Here is a 23,249-nt window from a genome sequence, read left to right on the forward strand (position 1 = left end):
GGACTGCATCTGACATAATGCATGCTCCACAGCTTGTTATTCTCTGTAGTAGTAACTAGACTCATTTAAATGACTAGGTATTTAAATTTACCTGAGTTAAAGTTGAATTTAAAATTCAGTTCTTTATCTGCCCCACTTGAAATGCTCACGTAGCATTGATTGTGTAAGTGAAGACAGAATATTTTTACCAGCAGATAGTTCTATTTGGAGAGTCATTTTCCAGCTTTCTATGGGATCCAGTTCATGCTATTGCATTTGAGATCACATCCTTGCTCAGCACATTTGTCTGCTCTGATTTTCTTCCCTGATTCTCTCTGTCTTGAGGACATTCCCTCAATAAACAGCAAAGGAATTCCCATTTCAGCCTCTTCTCCCCAAGCTGGCCAAACTCTGTCCATGCTGATTAGAAGTGTTATTTCTGAGATTGTGACTGATTCATTTCTTCCTCATTTATATGTTCTTCATTGCCATTAAAATGTTGATAGTGAATAATCCTGTCTCCTATAGGAATTCCAGGCATTTGAGTTGTTGGTAATATTGAAAATGAAATGAACAGAAAGAAAATATAAGTGCGGGTCATTGGATTTTGAACTTCTACTGTGAACTGACTACTTCTGTTGTTTAGTTATTAAGTCATGTCCCACTCTTTTGGACTCCATGGCCTCTATCCCACCAGGATTTTCTGTACTGAAGTGGATTGCCATTTTCTTCTTTAAGGTGTCTTCCTGATCTGGAGATTAAATCGGCCAGAATACTGGATTGGGTAGCCTTTCCATTCTCCTGGGGATCTTCCCAACCCAGGGATAGAACCCAGGTCTCCTGCATTGACGGCAGATTCTATACCAGCTGAGCCACAAGAGAAGCCACTATTACATGTGATGTATCTGCATATCCAGTTATGTAGAATTATGAGAGACATATTTAAAATAAACATTCTCCCTTTGTCTACATCTTTCTTATTCTTTCTAATCACTCTCCCTTGATTTCCTTCATTGCCACTTTCTCTAAAATGTACATGTATAATGGTCATGCTTTAATCCTATTAAACTCAATCTGAAAAAGGCACTTTATATGTATGATTGATGTAAACCAGAGTTCATTATTTCATTTTATTATTATTATGTATTATTTTTTATATTAATTATCAATATATAACTTTTTGTGATAGATTAGAGCTCAATTTCAATAGGTACATCATTTATTCAAATAGTTACATGTAAATCAAATGACCATGTCATTGAACATGACAGATTTTCCTCTTTATCCCTGCACTTTTTGGGGAAGATACCTTTAATAAATTGCTAAATGCTTGATTTGACAGGAGCCATGTGCTAACAAAGGATGGAAGAGAGAAATGAAAGTTCTTTCACTGGATTTATCTTACTGGGCTTCTCTGACAGGCTTCAACTTGAGCTAGTCCTCTTTGTGGTCCTTTTGATCTTCTACATCTTCACTTTGCTGGGAAACACAACCATCATTGCATTGTCCTACTTGGACCCACGTCTTCACACCCCTATGTACTTTTTCCTCTCTAACCTGAGCTTTCTGGACATGTGTTATACCACCAGCATTGTTCCCCAGTTTTTATTTAATCTCAGCAGAGTAGACAAATCCATCTCCTCTGGTGGATGTATGGTTCAAATGTACATCTCTCTGGCATTGGGAGGTGTAGAATGTATTCTCCTAGGAGTTATGGCATTTGACCGCTATGCAGCTGTTTGCAGGCCCCTTCACTACACGGTAATCATGCACCCCCGTCTGTGTGCCCTGATGGCTTCTGCTTCATGGATCACTGGCTTTGCCAACTCCTTATTGCAGACAGTGCTTGTCTTCCTTTTACCTCGTTGTGGAAGAAATAAATTAGACCACTTCTTTTGTGAGATCCCTCCATTTCTCAAACTTGCCTGTGTTGACACCACTATAAATGTGTATGCAAGCTTCTTTGCCAGTGTCATCATGCTTCTCACACCTGTTGCATTGATTGTGTTCTCCTACGGTTGGATTGTGAGGGCGGTCTTAAGAATCAAGTCCACTGCAGGGCAGAGAAAAGCGTTTGGCACGTGTGGATCCCACCTCACGGTGGTCTCCCTGTTCTTTGGCACAGCCATCTCTGTGTATTATCAGCCCAGCAGCAACAACTCCCAGGATCAGGACAAGTTCATGTCTCTCTTCTACACTGTCATTATCCCCATGACCAACCCCCTCATTTATACGCTGAGGAACAGGGATGTGAAGGGAGCCATGAAGAAGGCGCTTTGCAAGGACTCTGACTCCAGATGATGGGTGAGGAGGACAGTTTGATGGATGGGTCTTGAACATGAGTTTTCTAGCTGTATCTGTATGTCGTGCACGAGTCATCTAAAATTCCCTCTGACAACTCTGAAGGGAATTGGTTTCCTTCATTCCCATTGAAAAGTGAGTGTTCAGATTCTAAGTTCATGTATTCATTTCAAGTTCCAGAGATGCTGATTCAGTGATCTGACAGCATCTGCTTTGTAGTTACTGTTTTAACAGCTCCAAGGATTTTTATTTGCATTCCCATTTGGGTACATTGTTCCACATCTATTTGCAAAGAGACATGCATCTATATTACATGAAGCCCAAATAAGACAAAACCATTGAAACACTGTAAGGAATATTATTAATAATATTTTCTAGGAGTTACTAGAAGATACCATTCATTGTTTTATTTGGATCACGGCTCTACTAAAATTTCATGGTTTGATGGTTTGATCAAACGTTTTTCACTGCTGTAGGTGGAGCACTTGTGGGGAAAATAAAGTTGAATCTCAAAGAAAATCTTGCTGCATTAACCCCGGTAAAGCCATTCAGGCATCAGGTGCAACTGTCACCTCAGCAGTGCAGCCGCCATATTGTGGAGGATCATCTCAGAGGAGGCGGCGCAGAGGACTCGCTGAGGGAAGGGGATGACGCGCTGCTGGCAGGGACAGTGGTAGCCCTTCATTGTAAGAACACCACGTAGTTCTTACGTGCCTTTTTGCACACAGCAGGACAAAAACACTGATGTGAGGTACAAAGTTGGTTATTTTATTTTTGTGAACCACTTAGTTCCTCTCTGAATTGAGATTTTTAAATGAGGAATTTTTGAGGGCATTATATCTGAGTAGCATATGACCCAAGTTCTACTACATCTTCTACACATTTTAGCTACTGTGATGCAGCAGAAGTTTCAAAGAGTAAAATATGTTTATATTATTCTCATCATGCCATTTTATAAACTCTTTGATTTAGGCATCAATTGGTTAAGACCTTAGAATCTCTCCTCTGCCAAACGTACTGTGAAATTCAGATTTAGTGAAGTATAAGATATTGGAATACATGTCAATCTATGACTGATTCATGTCAATGTATGGCAAAAACCACTACAATATTGCAAAGTAATTAGCCCCCAATTAATAAAAATAAATGGAAAAAAAATTGGAAATGACCTCTGATTCCTAGGAAATCCCATGTTTTGTGGAGCTGTCCTGAGACTCATCAGAAGGAAAATGAAAAACTAAATATTGTGTCTATAAAAAATACATGCCTAAGCTTTAGCAGTATCTAATTGTGAAAAACTGTCAAAGAGTTCTGAATTATGATTAAGAAAATAAACATTCCTAAAAAAATCAATCTGACATTCTAGCTTGTAGATCCCCACTCAAGCTCACTTTACAGCATAAATTTATTTTCAGGTATAGATTCTGGTTTTTTTGTGTGTGTAAGTTATGTGTCATGCACAGTGTATTTTTTCTATGGAGGTTAGAGCTTTGACTGTGCCACCATCACAGAAATATTTAAGATTCTTGGTAGATTTCCCCAGCATGTACCACTAGGTAAGTAAGTACATTTGTGTCTCTTCATTGACACAAAAGCATGACAACTATCACACAGTTCCCTGTCCTAGTTGCTAGTCCTCCTCCTGGGTCTCAAACCCTCTTGGCCAATTTGCCTGAGAGTGGATTGCAAGCTGGAAATGGCAGTGTAGGCAAATTATATACAGGGTCAAGATCCTATCTATATTCATAACAGTACCACACTCTTCACCCTTGAATTAAACACTTGTGAAACCAAGTATTTTGGCCCCCAGTAATGCTGAACATATACCTGATTAAAAGCAGTTTGGAGTGCTGTGTACTCTGAATAATGAGAAATTTCCCCCTTTCCTTATTACTCAATCAGGTCTTGATCGTTATGCCCAAATAGTCACTTAAAAAATCCCTCAATGATACTTTCTTTGCTGCAGAAACCCTGAAAGTCACATGAAGTCACAAAGCCTGTTTTCCTGAGTGAGCAGCTGCTTGTCTGGTCCTAAGGACTGCCACAAAACAGATTTATTTGTTTTAAGGAAATGCTTGAGCATCATGTGGATGTGTATATTACTTCAGAATAAATTACAGATCATCATAAATTACAGATCATAAAGATCCCAGGCTAAAAAAAAAAAGATCACCTAAAAGATACTGCATACCCAAAGTTCAGTTCTGTTTTGTAAGTTTTTCAAATGATATCTACCTTTTCAAGCTTTCCCTCTTTAGTTCCCAGAACAGGGATTGAACCCATGGTCCCTGCAGTAGAAGCATGGAGCCTATACCCTGGAACACCAGGGAATTCCCTCCTTTTGAATTCTTAATATCTTTGAAATGGCTGCAGTGGGTGTACCCAGGCCTTGGCTAAATTATTTGATCCCATTTTTAGTTCAGAACTGTCAATATGCCCAAGAGCAAGTCATAGCGTTTCATCATTTTTGCCTCCTGAGAAGCACAAGGTGAACAAAGTGTGGTCAGTTAATGTGTCACCTTGGAAGCCTGAAGTGTCAGTCAGACTCCTATGAAACACAATTCTTAAGCAGGACCAGACTGACTAACACTTAGAAAACAATACAAAACAAGAGCAACAACATGTGCAATGTCTATGAGGCCCCAAACCAGTCAGATACTGCTTCCTGAACTTAGATTTTTCAAATGGAATATATAAAATAAATTAAGGACTCTCACTTGTTTAACTTGTATGGTACAAGTCAGCCCAAGGGAGTCTCGAGAGTTTCTCAGTTGATATGTGTCCTCACCAGAACCAGTTGTGTTCTGCCTTTAGGACTTTTATTCATTAGAACAACTGTAGTCTGTATTCTGTAGGTTTATCACACTCTAAACAGACCCTATCCACCCTGCTAAAAACATTACTAGAATGGTAACCAGCATATATTGACCATTGTAATATCCTCATTTATCTCCTAGTCAGTAGATTTCAGTGTTAACTGTTTGCCCAGGGTTCTGCTCTAACCAGGGTCACTGAGGATGGAAGGACAGATGATAGTTTCCTGTCAACTCTTTCCTCTGTAGGTGCGATCTTTTGTGCTGCCTGTTTGTATTATGATTGAGAGCTTCTTCCATTCTTTCAGTATTGTAGCATAGTTCAAACTTGATTTGGCAGACTCAGGGAACCAGGGTGTATGAAAATGTCTTATGGACATGGTTTCCTGGGAAGGGGTGCTCCGTGTAAATGCAGAAATGAGAAGTTGTACGTCTCCTGAATCAGAGGGTTCAGGGGACGGTGTCCCTGAGGCAGCTGTAGGGATTGGGTATTCATGCTCCTTTTAAACAATCTATTCTACTGATTTACATTGTTTGGTGGATTCTTTTAACCATTCTGTAGTGAATTAAATCCACATTGTCTTAGAAGCAGCAAGTTCTAATTAGCTGACCGTTTCTGAAGATAATTTTAAACTCTTTTGTGAGTGAAATTCTTCAGTTGTGAAAAATGAAAGTCGCTCCGTTGTGTCCAACTCTTTGTGACCTGATGGACTGTAGCCCATGAGGCTCCTCTGTCCATGGCATTCCTCAGGCAAGAATACTGGAGTGGGTTGCCATTTCCTTCTCCAGGGATCTTCCTTGGGGGTTGAACCTGGGTATCTTGCATTGCAAGCAGGTATTTTACCATCTTAGCCATCAGGGAAGTTGTTGCCATACCTGTGACTTTAGTCTCACTGAAGCTTCCTAGGATTTCCAGTGATTAGGTTATCGGAGATACTCACGCTCGTCGAAAAAGCAAGAAAGTTCCTGAAAAACATCTATTTCTGCTTTATTGACTATGCCAAAGCCTTTGACTGTTTGGATCACAATAAACTGTGGAAAATTCTTCAAGAGATGGGAATACCAGACCAGCTGACCTGCCTCTTGAGAAATCTGTATGCAGGTCAGGAAGCAATAGTTAGATTGGACATTGAACAACACATTGGTTCTAAATAGGAAAAGGAGTATGTCAAGGCTGTATGTTGTCACCTTACGTATTTAACTTATATGCAGAATATATCATGAGAAACGCTGGGCTGGAAGAAGCATAAGCTGCAATCAAGATTGCCAGGAGAAATATCAATAACATCAGATAGGCAGATTACACCACCCTTATGGCAGAAAGTGAAGAGGAACTAAAAGCCTCTTGATGAAAGTGAAAGAGGAGAGTGAAAAAGTTGGCTTAAAGCTCAACTTTGAGAAAAGTAAGACCATGGCATCTGGTCCCATCACTTCGTGGCAAATAGATGGTGAAACAGTGGAAACAGTGGCTGACTTTATTTTTCTGGGCTCCAAAATCACTGCAGATGGTGATTGCAGCCATGGAATTAAAAGATGCTTACTCCTTGGAAGAAAAGTTATGACCACCTAGACAGCATATTTAAAAGCAGAGACATTACTTTGTCAACATAGGTCCGTCTAGTCAAGGCTATTATTTTTCCAGTAGTCAGGTATGGATGTGAGCGTTGGACTATAAAGAAAGCTGAGTGCCAAAGAATTGATGCTTGTGAACTGTGGTGTTGGAGAACTCTTGAGAGTCCCTTGTACTGCAAGGTGTTCCAACCAGACTATCCTAAAGGAGATCAGTCCTGGGTGTTCATTGGAAGGACTGATGTTGAAGTTGAAACTCCAATATTTTGGCCACCTGATGCAAAGAGCTGACTCATTTGAAGAGACCCTGATGTTGGGAAAGATTGAAGGCAGGAGGAGAAGGGGACGACAGAGGATGAGATGGTTGTATGGCATTGCCAACTCAATGGACATGAGTTTGGGTAAGCTCCGGAAGTTGGTGATGGACAGGGAGGCCTGCTGTGCTGCAGTTCATGGGGTCACAAGGAGTTGGACATGACTGAGCGACTGAACTGAACTGAATTGGTAAATCTGTGATGCATTAAAAGTTGGTTATGAATATTAGATAAAAATTAATTTACATTTAAAGCTAAATAATAGAATGAGTTCTTATGTATATATGGAGAATATTTTTTTTTTTTTGCAATTGTATAAAAAAGTTCAAGTGTTTAGTAAAATATCTAAGCCATTAAGAGAGGAGAGCTATGTTAACTGGGAAGTTTAGGGAGTTATCTGAGCTCTGTCATTTATGAGAAATTATAAAAGAGGCAGAATAAGTTTCCTCCTACTTTCTCCTTGATATTCATTTTCCCTGAGCATTGTCATCTCTGGGCAACATCAGCTAGGCAACATCAGCTAATTAACGGTATAGGACAAACATTCCCTAGATACTTCAGCCAGGTAAACAGTTTTCACCAGACCAGTTTTACTGCAATATCATACCATTCTCATGCTTTAGAGTTCTTCATCATAGAGCCAAAACATTATATTCAGAAGGAATCCTGAGAATTTGTAATTGTCTTCCTATGTCATCCTACCAGATAGACACAATGCCAATCTTCAGTATCTTTGAAGTTATCAAGAGAAAGCATCTTCTTGCTTAAGGAAAACAAGGATATTCCAGTGCTGATAGAGTCAACTTATGTACTCACTCCATGCAACCTGCATCCTTAGTCTACATACCCAGGTTCCAATGCCCACTACTATATTAAAGGCAGGAACTGGAAATGAGATAGGGAACGAGCTTAGGACCCTCACATAAGGTGAATAAAACTGAGAGGACAGGAACTCGATCTCTATGGTACTTTAGGAATTGGTAAGTTAGTTTGTTTTCAGTTGTAAGTGTTCCTTAAAGGTTATATTGGGTAACATACTTGTCAGTTGGCAAAAGAAACAGAAGTTCCTATAGAAATTCACTAAATTTAAAAACCAAACTAAGTGTTCCTTATGGAAGCCAACTTTGTGTTCCTAGACATTTCATCCTACTGTAGTGTATTCATTATGTCTCAGTATGGATATATGGAGCAATTTAAATTCAGGATATTTGGCTGTCATAAAACATGTCCTTCAGTATTTGAATAATAGCATATATGTGTATGTGAACATATTAGACTATACACTTTCATTTTCTCCTCAGCTCTCATATCTGTGAATTACAGAATGTTTCTTAAAGTATATTGTCAATATCTGTAGTTTTAGAATGTTCATTTTCTCAAAGAAATGAACGTACATAATCTTTCAAATGCTAGTTTGATAATTATAACAATGAAGGTCCATTTTGTGGTTATTGTGTCAATGCATTTTTGAATTTATTGTTAATTAAAAATCATCATTCTTCAATTGAGGAGAAGCACCAATTTGAGAGGAGAAACGTGGGTCAGAAAATGTGATCTGAATGTTTCATTTATTGGTAAGTTAGGCTAATGACAAGGTGATGTGTAATGTACATTGGTGATTATCCTCCCGTCCTTGCACACACTTATGAATGGACTGTACATTTTGTATGAATGGACTCTCATTTTTTATGAATGCTTTAAGTGTCCAACTCAGATATTTTCTACTGATTGCTTCACTGATCGACACCATATTTGTCATGAGTATTGACTGTCAACTTCACAGCCATGCACTTCTTTAGAAAATTGCCATCAGTTGAATGGAGCCACATTGCCAGAAGTTCCAAATGTGGTTGGGGCAGCTTGTAGTCAATGACAGACTGGTGGGATTTATACAAGGCTGCCTTTTTGTCTAGGTGGAGCTAAATCTGACACAATGCATGCTCCACAGCTTGTTATTCTGTATAGTAGTAACTAGTCACATCTAAATAAATAGGTATTTAAGTTGATCTGAGTTAAAATTAAATTTAAAATTCAGTTATTTATCTGCTCCACTTGAAATGCTCAGGTCTCAGCATGTGGGTAACAGTGATTGTGTAAGTGAAGACACAGTATTTTTAACAGTAGATAGCTCTATTAGGAGAGTCCTTTTCTAGCGTTCTCTGGGATCACGTTCATGCTACTTCACTTGAGATCACATCCTTGCTTAACACATTTGTCTACTCTGTTTTGATTCCCTGATTCTCTTTGTCTTGAGGACATTCATTCAATAAACAGCATGCAAAAGAAATCCCATTTCAGCCTCTTTTCCCCAACCTGGCCAAACTCTGTCCATAGTGATTAGAAGTGTTATTTCTGAGACTGATAGATTCATTGTCTCCTCATTTATGTGTTCTTCATTGCCATTAGAATGTTGATAGTGAATAATCCTATCTCCTATAGGAATTCCAGGCATTTTACTTGTTGGTAATATAGGAAACTGAAATCAGCAGAAAGAAGAGGTAAGTGCTGGTCACTGGAGTTTGAGATTCTGTTGTGAAGTAACTGCTTTGGTGTTTAGTCACTAAGTAAAGTCCAACTCTTGTTGACCTCATGGACTGCAGCCCTCCAGGTTTCTCTGTACTGAAGTGGGTTGCAATTTTCTTCTTCAAGGTATCTTCCGGATCCAGGGACTGAACCTGCCTTTCCCGCATCTCCTGCATTGGCATTGGTTCCTTTACCAATGAGCCAACAGGGAAGCTCGTGAACTGATTATGCACAGTGAATAAACTTTTGGAGTTCTTGTTAAATTGGTATAGAAATTTTAGGTATCTCAAGGACAACAATCAAGCACTATAATCGAAGGTGATATTTTCAGGTTCTGAGCAATTAATTTCTTACTAGTATATAAAAAGACCAGGATATAGCATTCATAAATATAATGCAATAGGAGTAGAGACAACTATTTTTCCAGAACATATCTATGAGAAAGAATCTTAGTGATATATTGAATGTAATATAATCCTTTGTATAACTACATAATAGCTTATAAATATCTATTTTTGAATGCATTTTAGAGATCATTTTGTATTATTCTATTACATGTGAAGTATGTGCAAGTCAAGTTATGTAGAATTATGAGATATATATTTAAAATAAACTTTCTCCCTTTGTCTATGTTTTCTTACTCTTTCTGTTCACTCTCTGTTGATTTTCCCTCATTCCCACTTTCACTAAAAGGTACAGATAATCATCATACTTTTCATATTATTAGGCTCAATCTAAAACAGGCATTTTATATCTATGATTGATGCAAACCAAGCTTCATCACTTGATTTTATTATTATTATTTTCTTATATTAGTTTCAATATAGAATCTTTGTGAATAGTAAAGAGCTAATTGATTTAAGATATATCAATTTCAATGAATACATCACTTATTCAAATATTTGCATAAAAAATCACATGACCATATCTTTGAACATGATAGGTTTTCCTCTTCATCTCTGTGCTTTTTTGGAAGATTCCTGATCTTCCCGACTCAGGAAGTGAACCGAGTCTCCTGAACTGCAGGCAGATTCTTACCAACTGAGCCACAAGGGAAGCCACTATTACATGTGATGTATCTGCATATCCAGTTATGTAGAATTATGAGATACATATTTAAAATAAACATTTTCCCTTTGTCTACATCTTTCTTACTCTTTCTACACACTCTCCCTTGATATCCCTCATTCCCACTTTCTCTAAAATGTACATATACAATGATCATACTTTAATCCTATTAAATTCAATCTGAAAAAGGCACTTGATATATAAGATTGATGCAAACCAAGGTTCATTATTTGATTTTATTATTATTATGTATTATTTTTTATATTAATTATCAATATATAACTTTTTGTGATAGATTAGAGCTCAATTTCAATGAGTGCATCATTTATTCAAATAGCTGCATATAAAATCACATGATCATGCCTTTGAACATGACAGATTTTCCTCTTTATACCGCACTTTTTTTTGAAGATACCTTTAATAAATTGCTAAATGCTTGATTTGGCAGGAGCCAAGTGCTAACAAAGGATGGAACAGAAAAATGAAAGTTCTGTCACTGGATTTATCTTACTGGGCTTCTCTGACAGGCTTCAACCTGAGCTAGTCCTCTTTGTGGTCCTTTTGATCTTCTACATCTTCACTTTGCTGGGAAACACAACCATCATTGCATTGTCCTACTTGGACCCACGTCTTCACACCCCTATGTACTTTTTCCTCTCTAACCTGAGCTTTCTGGACATGTGTTACACCACAAGCATTGTCCCCCAGTTCCTATTTAATCTCAGCGGAGCAGACAAATCCATTTCCTTTGGTGGATGTATAGTTCAACTGTACATCTCTCTGGCGTTGGGAGGTACAGAATGTATTATCCTAGGAGTTATGGCATTTGACCGCTATGCAGCTGTTTGCAGGCCCCTTCACTACACGGTAATCATGCACCCCCGTCTGTGTGCTCTGATGGCTTCTGCTTCATGGATCACTGGCTTTGCCAACTCCTTATTGCAGACAGTGCTTGTCTTCCTTTTACCTCGTTGTGGAAGAAATAAATTAGACCACTTCTTTTGTGAGATCCCTCCATTTCTCAAACTTGCCTGTGTTGACATCACTGTGAATGTGTATGTGACCTTCTTTGCTGGGGTCATCATTCTTCTCACACCTGTTGCGTTAATCATGTTCTCCTATGGTCGGATTGTGAGGGCGGTCTTAAGAATCAAGTCCACTGCAGGGCAGAGAAAAGCGTTTGGCACATGTGGATCCCACCTCACAGTGGTCTCCCTGTTCTTTGGCACAGCCATCTATGTGTATTATCAGCCCAGCAGCAACAACTCCCAGGATCAGGACAAGTTCATGTCTCTCTTCTACACTGTCATTATTCCCATGACCAACCCCCTCATTTATACGCTGAGGAACAGGGATGTGAAGGGAGCGATGAAGAAGGTGCTTTGGAAGGACTCCGACTCCAGATGATGGCTGAGGAGGACAGTTTAATGGAAGGGTCTTGAACACCAGTGCTTTTTAGATGTATCCGTGTGTCCCAGAAGAGTCATCTAAAATTCGCTCTGACAGCTCTGAAGGGAATTGGTTTACTTCATTCCTGTTGAAAAGTGAGTGTTCAGATTCTAAGTTCATGTATTCATTTCACTTTCCAGAGATGCTGATTCAGTGTTCTGACAGCATCTGCTTTGTTTTAACAGCTCCAAGGATTTTTATTTGCACTCCTATTTGGGTACATTGTTCCACATCTATTTGCAAAAAGACATGCATCTATATTACATGAAGCCCAAATAAGACAAAACCACTGAAACACTGTAAGGAATATTATTAATAATATTTTCTAGGGGTAACTGGAAGATACCTTTCATTCTTTTATTTTGATCTTGACTCTTCTAAAATTCCATGGTTTGATGGTTTGATCAGACGTTTTTCACTGCTGTAGGTGGAGCACTTGTGGGGAAAATAAAGTTGAATCTCAAAGAAAATCTTGCTACATTAATCCTGGTAAAGCCATTCAGACATCAGGTGCAACTGTACCCTCAGCAGTGCAGCCACCCTATTGTGGAGGAGCATCTCAGAGAAGACGGCGCATAGGACTCACTGAGGGAAGGGGATGATGCGCTGCTGGCAGTGACAGTGGTAGCCCTTCTTTGGTAAGAACACCACGGAGTTCTTACATGCCTTTTTGTACACAGCAGGACAAAAACACTGATGTGAGGTACAAAGTTGGTTATTTTAATTTTGTGAATCACCTCATTCCTCTCTAAAATGAGATTTTTAAATGAGGAAATTTTGAGGGCATTATATCTGAGTAGCATATGACCCTAGTTCTACTACATAATACTACACATTTTAGCTACTGTGATGCAGCAAAAGTTTCAAAGAGTAAAATATGTTTAGATTATTCTCATCATGCCATTTTATAAACTCTTTGATTTAGGCATCAATTGGTTAAGACCTTAGAATCTCTCCTCTGCCAAACGTACTGTGAAATTCAGATTTAGTGAAGTATAAAAATATTGGAAATGACCCCTGATTCCCAGGCAATCCCATGTTTGGTGGAGATGTCCTCGACTCATCAGAAGGATAATGAAAAATTAAATATTGTGTCTATTAAAAATACAATCCTAAGCTCTTGTAGTATGTGTCTAATTGTGAAATAACTGTCACAGAGTTCTGAATTATGAGTAACAAAATAAACATTCCAGAAAAAATTAATCTGACATTCTAGCTTGTAGATTCCCATGCCAGCTCACTTTATATCATAAATTTATTTTCAGGTATAGATTCTGTTTTTTTGTGTGTGTAAGCTATGTGTCATGCACAGTGTATTTTTTCTATGGAGGTTAGAGCTTTGACTGTGCTGCCATCACAGAAATATTTAAGATTTTTGGTAGATATCCCCAGCATGTACCACTAGGCAAGTAAGTACATTTATGTCTCCTAGTGGAGACAAAAGCATGGCAACTATCACACAGTTCCCTGTCCTAGATGCTAGTCATCCTCCTGGGTCTCAACCCTCTTGGCCAGTTTTCCTGACAAGTGGTCTTGCAAGCTGGAAATGGCAGTGTGGGTAAATTATACAGAGGGTCAAGATTCTATTTATATTCCTAACAGCACCACACTCTTTACCCTTGAATTAAACACTTGTGAAACCAAGTATTTTGGCCCCACAGTAATGATGAACATGTACCTGATTAAAAGCAGTGTGGAGTGTTGTGTACTCTGAATGGTGAGAAATTTCCCCCCCTCCTTATTACTCAATCAGGTCTTGGTAGTTATGCCCAAATAGTCAGTTAAAAATCCCTCAATAATACTTTCTATGGTGCAGAAACCCTCAAGGTCACATGAACTCATAAAGCCTATTTTCGTGAGTGAACATGTATTTGTCTGGTCCTAAGGACTGCCACAAAACAGATTTATTTGTTTTAAGCAAATGCTTGAGCATCATGTGGATGTGTATATTACTTCAGAATAAATTACAGATATTAAAGGTATCTAGATCCCAGGCTACAATAATAAAAAAAAATCACTTAAAATATATCACATAGCCAAAGTTCAGTTCTGTTTTATAAATTTTTCAAACAACATCTACCTTTCCAAGCTTTCCCTCTTTAGTTCCCAGAACAGGGATTGAACCCATGGCCCCTGCAGTAGACGCATGGAGCCTATACCCTGGAACACCAGGGAATTCCCTCCTTTTGAGTTCTTAATATCTGTGAAATGCCTGCAGTGGGTGTACCCAGGCCTTGGCTAAATTATTTGATCCCAAAAGGAGTTCAGAACTGTCAATATGCCCAAGAGCAAGTCATAATCTTTCATCATTTTTGCCTTCTATGTGTCACCTTGGAAACCTGAAGTGTCAGTCAGACTCCTATGAGACACAACTCCTAAGCAGCACTAGATTGACTAACAATTAGAAAAAATACAAAACAAGAGCAACAACATGTGCAATGTCTATGAGGTCCCAAACCACTGCTTCCTGAATTTAGGTTTTTCAAATGGAATATATAAAATAAATTAGGGACTCTCACTTGTTTAACTTGTATCTTTTAAGTCAGCAAAAGGAAGTCTTGAGAGTTTCTCACTTGATATGTATCCTCACCAGAACCAGTCGTGTTCTGGCTTTTAGGACTTTTATTCATTAGAACAATTGTAGTCTGTATATTGTAGCTTTATCACACTTGAAACAGACCCTATCCACTCTGCTAAAATCATTACTAGAATGGTAACCAGCATATAGCTACTGCTGAAATATCCTCATTTATCTCCTAGTCAGTAGATTTCAGTGTTAACTGTTTGCCCAGGGTTCTGCTCTAATCAGGGTCACTGAGGATGGAAGGACAGATGATAGTTTCCTGTCAACACTTTCCTCTGTAGGTGCGATCTTTTCTGTTGCCTGTTTGTATTATGATTGAGAGTTTCTTCCATCCTTTCAGCATTGTAGCAGAGTTCAAACTTGATTTGGCAGACTCAGGGAACCACGGTGTATGGAAATGTCTTGTGAACATGGTTTCCTGGGAAGGGATGCTCTGTGTAAAAGCAGAAATGGGAAGTTGTACTGAATCAGAGGGTTCAGGGGACGGTGTCCCTGAGGCAGCTGTAGGGATTGGGTATTCATGCTCCTTTTAAACAATCTATTCTACTGATTTACATTGTTTGGTGGATTCTTTTAACCATTTTGTAGTGAATTAAATCCATGATGTCTTTAGAAGCTGCAAGTCTTCTAATTAGGTGACCATTTCTGAGGATAATTTTAACCTCTTTTCAGAGTGAAACTCTTCAGTTGTGAGACGTGAAAGTTGCCCCATTGTGTCCAACTCTTTGTGACCTGATGGACTGTAGCCCACGAGGCTCCTCTGTCTATGGCATTCCTCAGGCAAGAATACTGGAGTGGGTTGCCATTTCCTTCTCCAGGAGATCTTCCTGACCCAGGGACCTCCCTTGGGGGCTGAACCTGGGTATCTTGCATTGCAAGCAGATATTTTACTATCTGAGCCTCCAGAGAAGCTGTTGCTGTACCTGTGGCTTTAGTTTCACTGAAGCATCCTAGGAATTTCCAGTGATTAGGTTATTGGGGATCCTCAGGATCAATGGAATGTCACTGTTAGTTGTCAAAACCTTCCTCAAGAGCCCAGTCCTGATTTTGTGTTAACCGGTCATAAGTCTTGCTGAATAAATATTTTTAAGTCCTTATATCATGCATTTGAGGATTGTTAAATAGTCTCCCAAGATTCTCTTTGAGAAGCCTCTTTTTTATGCATTCACTCAATGAGAATTCTGTTTGGTTTAATATAGATAAAGTGAGCACCATAGCCATTAATGTGTCTTCATTATGAGATCAACCTCTCTCTGAATTTACTCCCCATCTTGGAAAAAGCCTCCAGTACTTCCCAATGAATATTTCTCATCGTATTCCTCCATAGCATGTTCTATTTTGGTTTATATTTGGCTTTAAATAACACATAGTACTATGTTATTACACATAGCCAGATATACACATCCACAAACACGCACTCTGTATGCAACCACTTTTTGATCGATCTCTTAACTCTTTCCTGAGGATGAACAATAAAAGGAATGTTTTCTAGAGCTTATATCACTTAGAAGATACAGTTTTATACATGGTGTAATTTCAGTGTTCTCTGAAATAAGTACAAATATATGCAAGTCAATGTGGTAATTTTTTTTTTTTCTGCAAGTCATGTTGAAAAGAAAACTTGACAGCATTTGCTGCAGTAAGGAGCTTCAGAGAAGAGATCATGCTCCTTTTGCTATTATGATGAATACACAAACTGTTAAACTTTTAGAAGTGCCATTCTTTCAGGCTCTGGATTGAAATTTGGATCACAAAGAGAAGGCAGTCTTTGTACATAGGATAAAGCTAGAGTATTTTCCTTCATGTAGAAATCGTTGTCTTAAACAATAGTGAAAATCTGACTTTGGAGAGGAAAAATAAGTAGGATGAAAGAAATGAATAATAACTCTTATTTTCATTTATTTTCCTCTATATCTAATGAGATATAAATTGAGCAAGTTTAAAGAGTACAAAGTGTGATTTTATATACCTATATATTGTAAAGTGATTACTATATAGTGTTAGCTAAGATCTTTATCTTGTCAAATATTTATTCCCCTTAAAATATTTAAAAAAGTTTATTTTTTTGACTCCTCAGAAATTATTAATTTTTAACTGGAAGTTTGGACCTATTTGCCAATATCGCCCCATTTCTTCTACCTCTTTGGCCCTGGTAACCACCATTCATCCCTCTGTTTGTAACAAGTTCAGTTTTTCTGATGCCACATGTATGTGAGATTATATAGTATTTGTCTTTCTCTTATTTCACTGAGCATAATGCTGTCAAGGTCCATCCATTTTATTGCAAAGGGCAGTATTTCATTCTTTCTCGTTGATGAATAATATCCCTTTGGATATGCACAGAACTTTTTCTTTAGTCATTCACCTCTTTGGTCACCTATGTTTTTTCCGTATCTTATCTATTGTGAAAAATGGGGCATTGAACATGAGAGTGAAGATAGTGATTTCATTTTATTTGGTGTACCTAGAATTTGGATTGCTGGATAATACAGAAGTTCTATCTTTAGTTTTTTTGATATCTTCATATTATTTTTCATAGTGGCTTACCAACTTACATTCCCATCAACAGTACATGGGTGTTCCTTTTCCAACTTCACCAACAGTTGTTATCCTTTATCTTTTTAAAGATAGCTTAAAAAGCTAAAGATCTTTTTAAAGATAGCCTCATTCAGGAATAAATTTTCTTCTAGAGGTTTTATGACTTCATGTCTTATATACAGTGTTGCATAAGTTTGTGATGCCATCCAACCATCTCATCCACTGTCATCCCCTTCTCCTCCTGCCTTCAATCTTTCCCAGCATCAGGGTCTTTTCAAATGAGTCAGCTCTTCGCAACAGGTGGCCAAGTATTGGAGTTTCAGCTTCAACATTGGTCCTTCCAATGAACACCCAGGACTGATCTCCTTTAGGATGGACTGGTTAGATCTCCTTGCAGTCCAAGGGACTCTTAAGAGTCTTCTCCAACACCACAGTTCAAAAGTATCAATTCTTCTGCGTTCAGCTGTCTTAATAGTCCAACTCTCACATCCATACATGACCACTGGAAAAATGATAGCCTTGAATAGAAGGACCTTTGTTAGCAAAGTAATGTCTCTGCTTTTTAATATGTTTTCTAGGTTGGTCATAACTTTCCTTCCAAAGGTTGAGGGCAGGAGGAGAAGGGGACGACAGAGGATGAGTTGGTTGAATGGCATCACCGACTCAATGGACATGGGTTTGGGTGGACTCCGGGAGCTGGTGATGGACAAGGAGGCCTGATGTGCTGCGGTTCATGGGGTCGCAAAGAGTCGGACATGACTGAGCAATCGAACTGAACTGAACTGAACTGAAGATGTAGAATAGTGATCTGAGTTACATACATCATGAAATGATGACCACAATATGTTTGTGTGTATATATCGTTTTTCAGATTCTTAACCTTTATCGGGTACAAAAATAGTTACAAAATGTTGACTGTAGTTTCCTCTGCTGTAGAGTTGGTCCTTGTTCTATTCAGCCTTTATCTTGTTCTGTTCTAGAAGTATAAGAGATACAATATTCTCTTGGGTTTTGACAGAAAGTCTCAGGAGTCTTATTTTCTCAGCCCTGAAAGACTCTTGGAGCTTAAGTTCTGCCCCTCAAAGATGTCTAGCTTAGCTTTTTAGCCCCTGTTTCGTGAAGCTTTAAAATTTGGCAACTGCCTTACTGAGAAAGGACCTCTTACCCTAGAGAGTTTTTGTTTCCTAAGCACAATGGAGTTGCAGGATAGATCATTCTGTATTTTTGAAACTTTGGTCTGGCTTTCTGGCTTCCCAGGGAGTCCACTGGAAATAGAAATGTCCACTGGAAACATCTGGCCACATAGTTAAGTCTCTTTAAGTTTTCAGCTTGTCACTCTAGATTTACATGAGTGTTTGGTTTTTCACGTTTTCATAGCAAAGTCCCTCTCTATGGGCCATGCTCAATTCTAATCTCACACTCAAGCTCATCAAATACTCCATGAGAAAAAAAAAACACGCAGTTTCCCTTCAGCTCACCTCAGAAGTGTTCAGTGCTTCTGTTATTCATGTCTACATCACCCTCATCACTTCCACAACTATCTAGTGGCTTCATAAATATGGTTGCTAAAATTAGTTTGACTTTTCCAAGTACAATTGTTCCTCAGTATTGGCCAGGGGTTGTTTCAGGCACTACCTTCCACCCACTCCTATACCAGAAAAGCTGGATGCTCAAATCCTTTGTGGAGAATGAGAGATCAAATGGATCCATGTTTGGCTGAGTCTGTGGCTAAGGAGGAGTGTCTGTCCTTGCAGTAGGAACTGTGTTCAGCTGTAACCTAATGTGCCTTATTGGGAAATGAAATTCACAAAAGGCTACTTTGAATGAAATGATAAATTTTCAGCATTTATTTGCTGAAATGGAAAAATGTAAACATCTAGATGATTGTAGAGTATGGAACTTTTGTGCCAAAAGATGATATGGTTATCAGTGAAACTAGCTGTCATGGTTTGAAAGAAAACTCCAAGGGGTTGATATAAAAAAATCATATCTTCTGTATTACAAAAAATATAATCAGAAATCACTCATATTCAGTACAAGTAGAGGTAAGAATAGTACAGAACTCAACAATTCAGTAATCTATTTTCACTTAAATAAAGAAAAAAAATCCTTGTTCTATTATTTCATTAGCAGAATAATACATGAAAAACCATCCAACTTACAATTATTAAATAAGAAATATTTAAGAAGAACATATTTGCACAAAGGCACATTGATCTTACCAGAACATTATTTCTGTTTTTACATTGTTTTATAAATTCCCTTCAGTATCTGCCCTTTTATCTGCCCTTCCTGGGCCTGCAAGCACTGCATTAACTCTGTCTCAAGTCTAGGATTCTCCTCATTTGTCTTCTTAGTGCCCCTTTGACTTCCTTGTTTCTCAACGTGTAAATTAGGGGATTAAGCAGGGGAGTCACCAGAGTATAGAACAGTGCAATGCTTTTGTTCACATCCTGTGAATAGCTGGAAGGAGGTTGAAGGTACATGGAGATGAGCGTCCCAAAGAAAATAATCACTACCATTAGGTGAGAACCACAGGTTCCAAAAGCCTTCTGTCTCCCTTGGGCCGACTTCATCTTCAGGACTGCACGGGTAATGTGACTGTAGGATACTAAGATGAGTGACAGGGGGACGACCAAGAAGAATACACTGACAGCAAAGAGTTCAGCCTCATTGATGGAGGTGTTGGTGCAGGCCAGTTTCAGCATCACTGGAACTTCACAGAAGAAATGGTCCACTTGGTTTTTACCACAGAGGGGAAGAGTCATGGTCAGTGCTGTCTGGATTACAGAATTGCCAAAGCCTGTAAGCCAAGCAGTTACAACCAGCTGCAAGCAAAGCTGGGGATGCACAATCACCATGTAGTGGAGGGGTCGGCACACAGCTACATAGCGGTCATAGGCCATGACAGACAGGAGGACACACTCTACTCCCCCAAGTCCCAAGGCAATGAAGAGCTGGGTCACACAGCCGCCATAGGTGATGGTCTTGTCCTTCCCCTTAAAGTTGGCCAGGGTCTGAGGGACAGTGCAAGTCGTCAGACAAAGATCCATAAAAGAGAGGTTGGAGAGGAAGAAGTACATAGGGGTGTGGAGGTGAGGATCCATCGTTGACAAAAGTATAATGATGCCATTGCCTAAACAGCTCAAGAAGTAGATGATCAGGATGGCCACAAAGAGAGCCGTTTCCAGCTGGGGCTGGTTGGAGAAGCCCAGGAGAATGAATCCAGAGAAGGCACTGTCGTTAGCTCTTTCCATTGTACTCTGCTTGTTGGAGTTAAGAGGACTCCATACTTTTATGCTTAATCTGCTTCTTTTCTCCTAGAACGGGTAAGTAGACTTTGATTAGAAGCTTGAGGCATTTTCACAGTTACCCTTTTGTTGACAAAAACAGGAGTGCTAGAGAGTTACTATATATAGTATCTTCTATGTTTCAGGCACTGACTGAACACTTTCTAGGTAATATGTCACAACAACTCTATGAGCTTGGCATTATCATGATTTCTGCTAAACATATGAAGGAACTGAGGATTAAAGAGGTGCAGTGATTTTATCAGAGCGATGTACTTAATAAACCACTGAGCAGGATTCCAACAGACTCTACAGTATAAGTTATTAACTGCTGGAGATACTGTCTGTCTTTATGACTGTATGAACTACAAAGATAACTCAAAAGTTTCTCAAAAATTAAATCTATATGTTCTAAATAAGACACAAATATGTACTGCCTCAGTACTAGCTTTTTTTTTACCCCTGGAGGGTTGAATATAATCAAAGACTGGCTTTCCTACTTATGTTTTGTATAGAGAAAAACAGTTTTTTTCTGAAGATGCACAGATAATAGAATTTACTATTAACAATTTTATTCAGTTGGAAACAATACATTTTAATGTGTGGAATAATGGAGCCTTTGGTGTTGAGTCTGTAATCATGTCTTTGATTGGAGAAGTTTTATTGGAAGTGATTTAAGATTTTATTGTATCCAAACTGCAAGTTCCAGAGGCACTCAGTCTGAGTAACCATCACTGTAACCATCTGCAGTGAAAACTCAGGAAACCATCACTAGGTTTTAATTTTCTTTCACTTTATAAGTCTTTTGAAATTGTAAAATGGACTGGAATGGGTGTAAAATGGAATGGGTGAATTTAACTCAGATGACCATTATATCTACTACTGTGGGCAAGAATCCCTGAGAAGAAATGGAGTAGCCATCATAGTCAACGAAAGAGTCTGAAATGCAGTACTTGGATGCAGTCTCAAAAATGACAGAAAGATCTTTGTTCGTTTCCAAAGCAAACCATTCAATATCACAGCAATCCAAGTTTATGCCCCAACCAATAATGCTGAAGAAGCTGAAGTTGGATGGTTCTATGAAGACCTACAAGACCTTCTAGAAGTAAAATCCCCAAAAGATGTCCTCTTCATTATAGGGGACTGGAATGCAAAAGTAGGGAGTCAAGAGATACCTGGAGTAACAGGCAAATTTGGCCTTGGAGTATAGAATGAAGCAGGGCAAAAGCTAATAGTTTTGCCAAGAAAACGCACTGGTCATAGCAAATACCCTCTTCCAACACCACAAGAGAAGACTCTACACATGGACATCACCAGATTGTCAATACCGAAATTAGATTGATTATTTTCTTTGCAGCCAAAGATGGAGAAGCTCTATACAGTCAGCAAAAACAAGACTGGGAGTTGACCGTGGCTCAGATCATGAACTCCTTATTGCCAAATTCAGACTTCAATTGAAGAAAGTAGGGAAAACCACTAGACCATTCAGGTATGACCTAAATAAAATCCCTTATGATTATACAGTGGAAGTGACAAATAGATTCAAGGGATTAGATTTGATAGACAGAGTGCCTGAAGAACTATGGACAGAGGTTTATGACATTATACAAGAGGCAGGGATCAAGACCATCCCAAGAAAAAGAAATGCAAAAAGGCAAAAAGGCTGTCTGAGGAGGCCTTACAAATAACTGTGTATAGAAGAGAAGCAAAAGGCAAAGGAGAAAAGGAAAGATATACCCATTTGAATGCAGAGTTCCAAAGAATAGCAAGGAGAGATAAGAAAGCTTTCCTGAGCAATCAATGCAAAGAAATAGAGGAAAACAATAGAATGGGAAAGACTAGAGATCTCTTCAAGAAAATGAGAGAATCAAAGGGAACATTTCATGCAAAGATGGGTACAATAAAGGACAGAAATTTTATGGACCTAACAGAAGCAGAAGATATTAAGAAGAGGTGGCAAGAATATACAGAAGAACTGTACAGAAAAGATTTTCACAACCCAGATAATCACAATGGTGTGATCACTCACCTAGAGCCAGATATCCTGGAATGTGAAGTCAAGTGGGCCTTAGGAAGCATCACTACGAACAAAGCTAGTGGATGTGATGGAATACCAGTTGAGCTATTTCAAATTCTGAAAGATGATGCTGTTAAAGTGGTGCACTCAATATGTCAGCAAATTTGGAAAACTCAGCAGTGGCCACAGGACTGGAAAAGGTCAGTTTTCATTCCAATCCCAAAGAAAAACAATGCCAAAGAATGCTCAAACTACCGCGCAATTGTACTCATCTCACATGCTAGTAAAGTACTGCTGAAAATTCTCCAAGCCAGGCTTCAGCAATATGTGAACTGTGAACTTCCAGACGTTTAAGCTGGTCTTAGAAAAGGCAGAGGAACCAGAGAACAAATTGCCAATATCTGCTGGATCATTGAAAAAGCAAGAGAGTTCCAGAAAAACATCTATTTCTGCTTTATTGAGTATGCCAAAGCCTTTGACTGTGTGGATCACAATAAACTGTGGAAAATTCTGAAAGAGATGGGAATACCAGACCACCTGACCTGCCTCTTGAGAAATCTTTATACAGGTCAGGAAGCAACAGTTAGAACTGGATGTGGAACAACAGACTGGTTCCAAATAGGAAAAGGAGTACGTCAAGGCTCTATATTGTCACCCTGCTTATTTAACTTATATGCAGAGTACATCATGAGAAATGCTGGGCTGGAGGAAGCACAAGCTGGAATGAAGATATATCAATAACCTCAGATATGCAGATAACACCACCCTTATGGCAGAAAGTGAAGAAGAACTAAAGAGCCTCTT

General features: G+C 38.8%; 2 protein-coding genes and 1 pseudogene across 2 annotated transcripts; 2 read left to right on the plus strand and 1 right to left on the minus strand.

Moving 5' to 3' along the window:
• The first annotated feature begins 1,326 nt into the window (after positions 1-1,326).
• On the plus strand, positions 1,327-2,280 carry LOC136151104 (putative olfactory receptor 2B8; annotated as a pseudogene).
• Positions 2,281-11,035: 8,755 nt separating this feature from the next.
• On the plus strand, positions 11,036-11,974 carry LOC136151110 (putative olfactory receptor 2B8). Its single transcript, XM_065912045.1, has one exon. The coding sequence runs from the start codon at positions 11,036-11,038 to the stop codon at positions 11,972-11,974; it is 939 nt and encodes a 312-aa protein (XP_065768117.1).
• Positions 11,975-17,363: 5,389 nt separating this feature from the next.
• LOC136151231 (putative olfactory receptor 2B8) lies at positions 17,364-20,395 on the minus strand. The gene is made up of 2 exons (XM_065912177.1): positions 19,491-20,395; positions 17,364-17,409 (listed from the first exon to the last, which is right to left on the minus strand). The coding sequence occupies exons 1-2, from the start codon at positions 20,393-20,395 to the stop codon at positions 17,364-17,366; spliced, it is 951 nt and encodes a 316-aa protein (XP_065768249.1).
• Positions 20,396-23,249: the final 2,854 nt, after the last annotated feature.

This window comes from Muntiacus reevesi, chromosome 20, assembly GCF_963930625.1.
Source record: "Muntiacus reevesi chromosome 20, mMunRee1.1, whole genome shotgun sequence".
In the NCBI taxonomy this organism is placed as follows: Eukaryota; Metazoa; Chordata; class Mammalia; order Artiodactyla; family Cervidae; genus Muntiacus; species Muntiacus reevesi.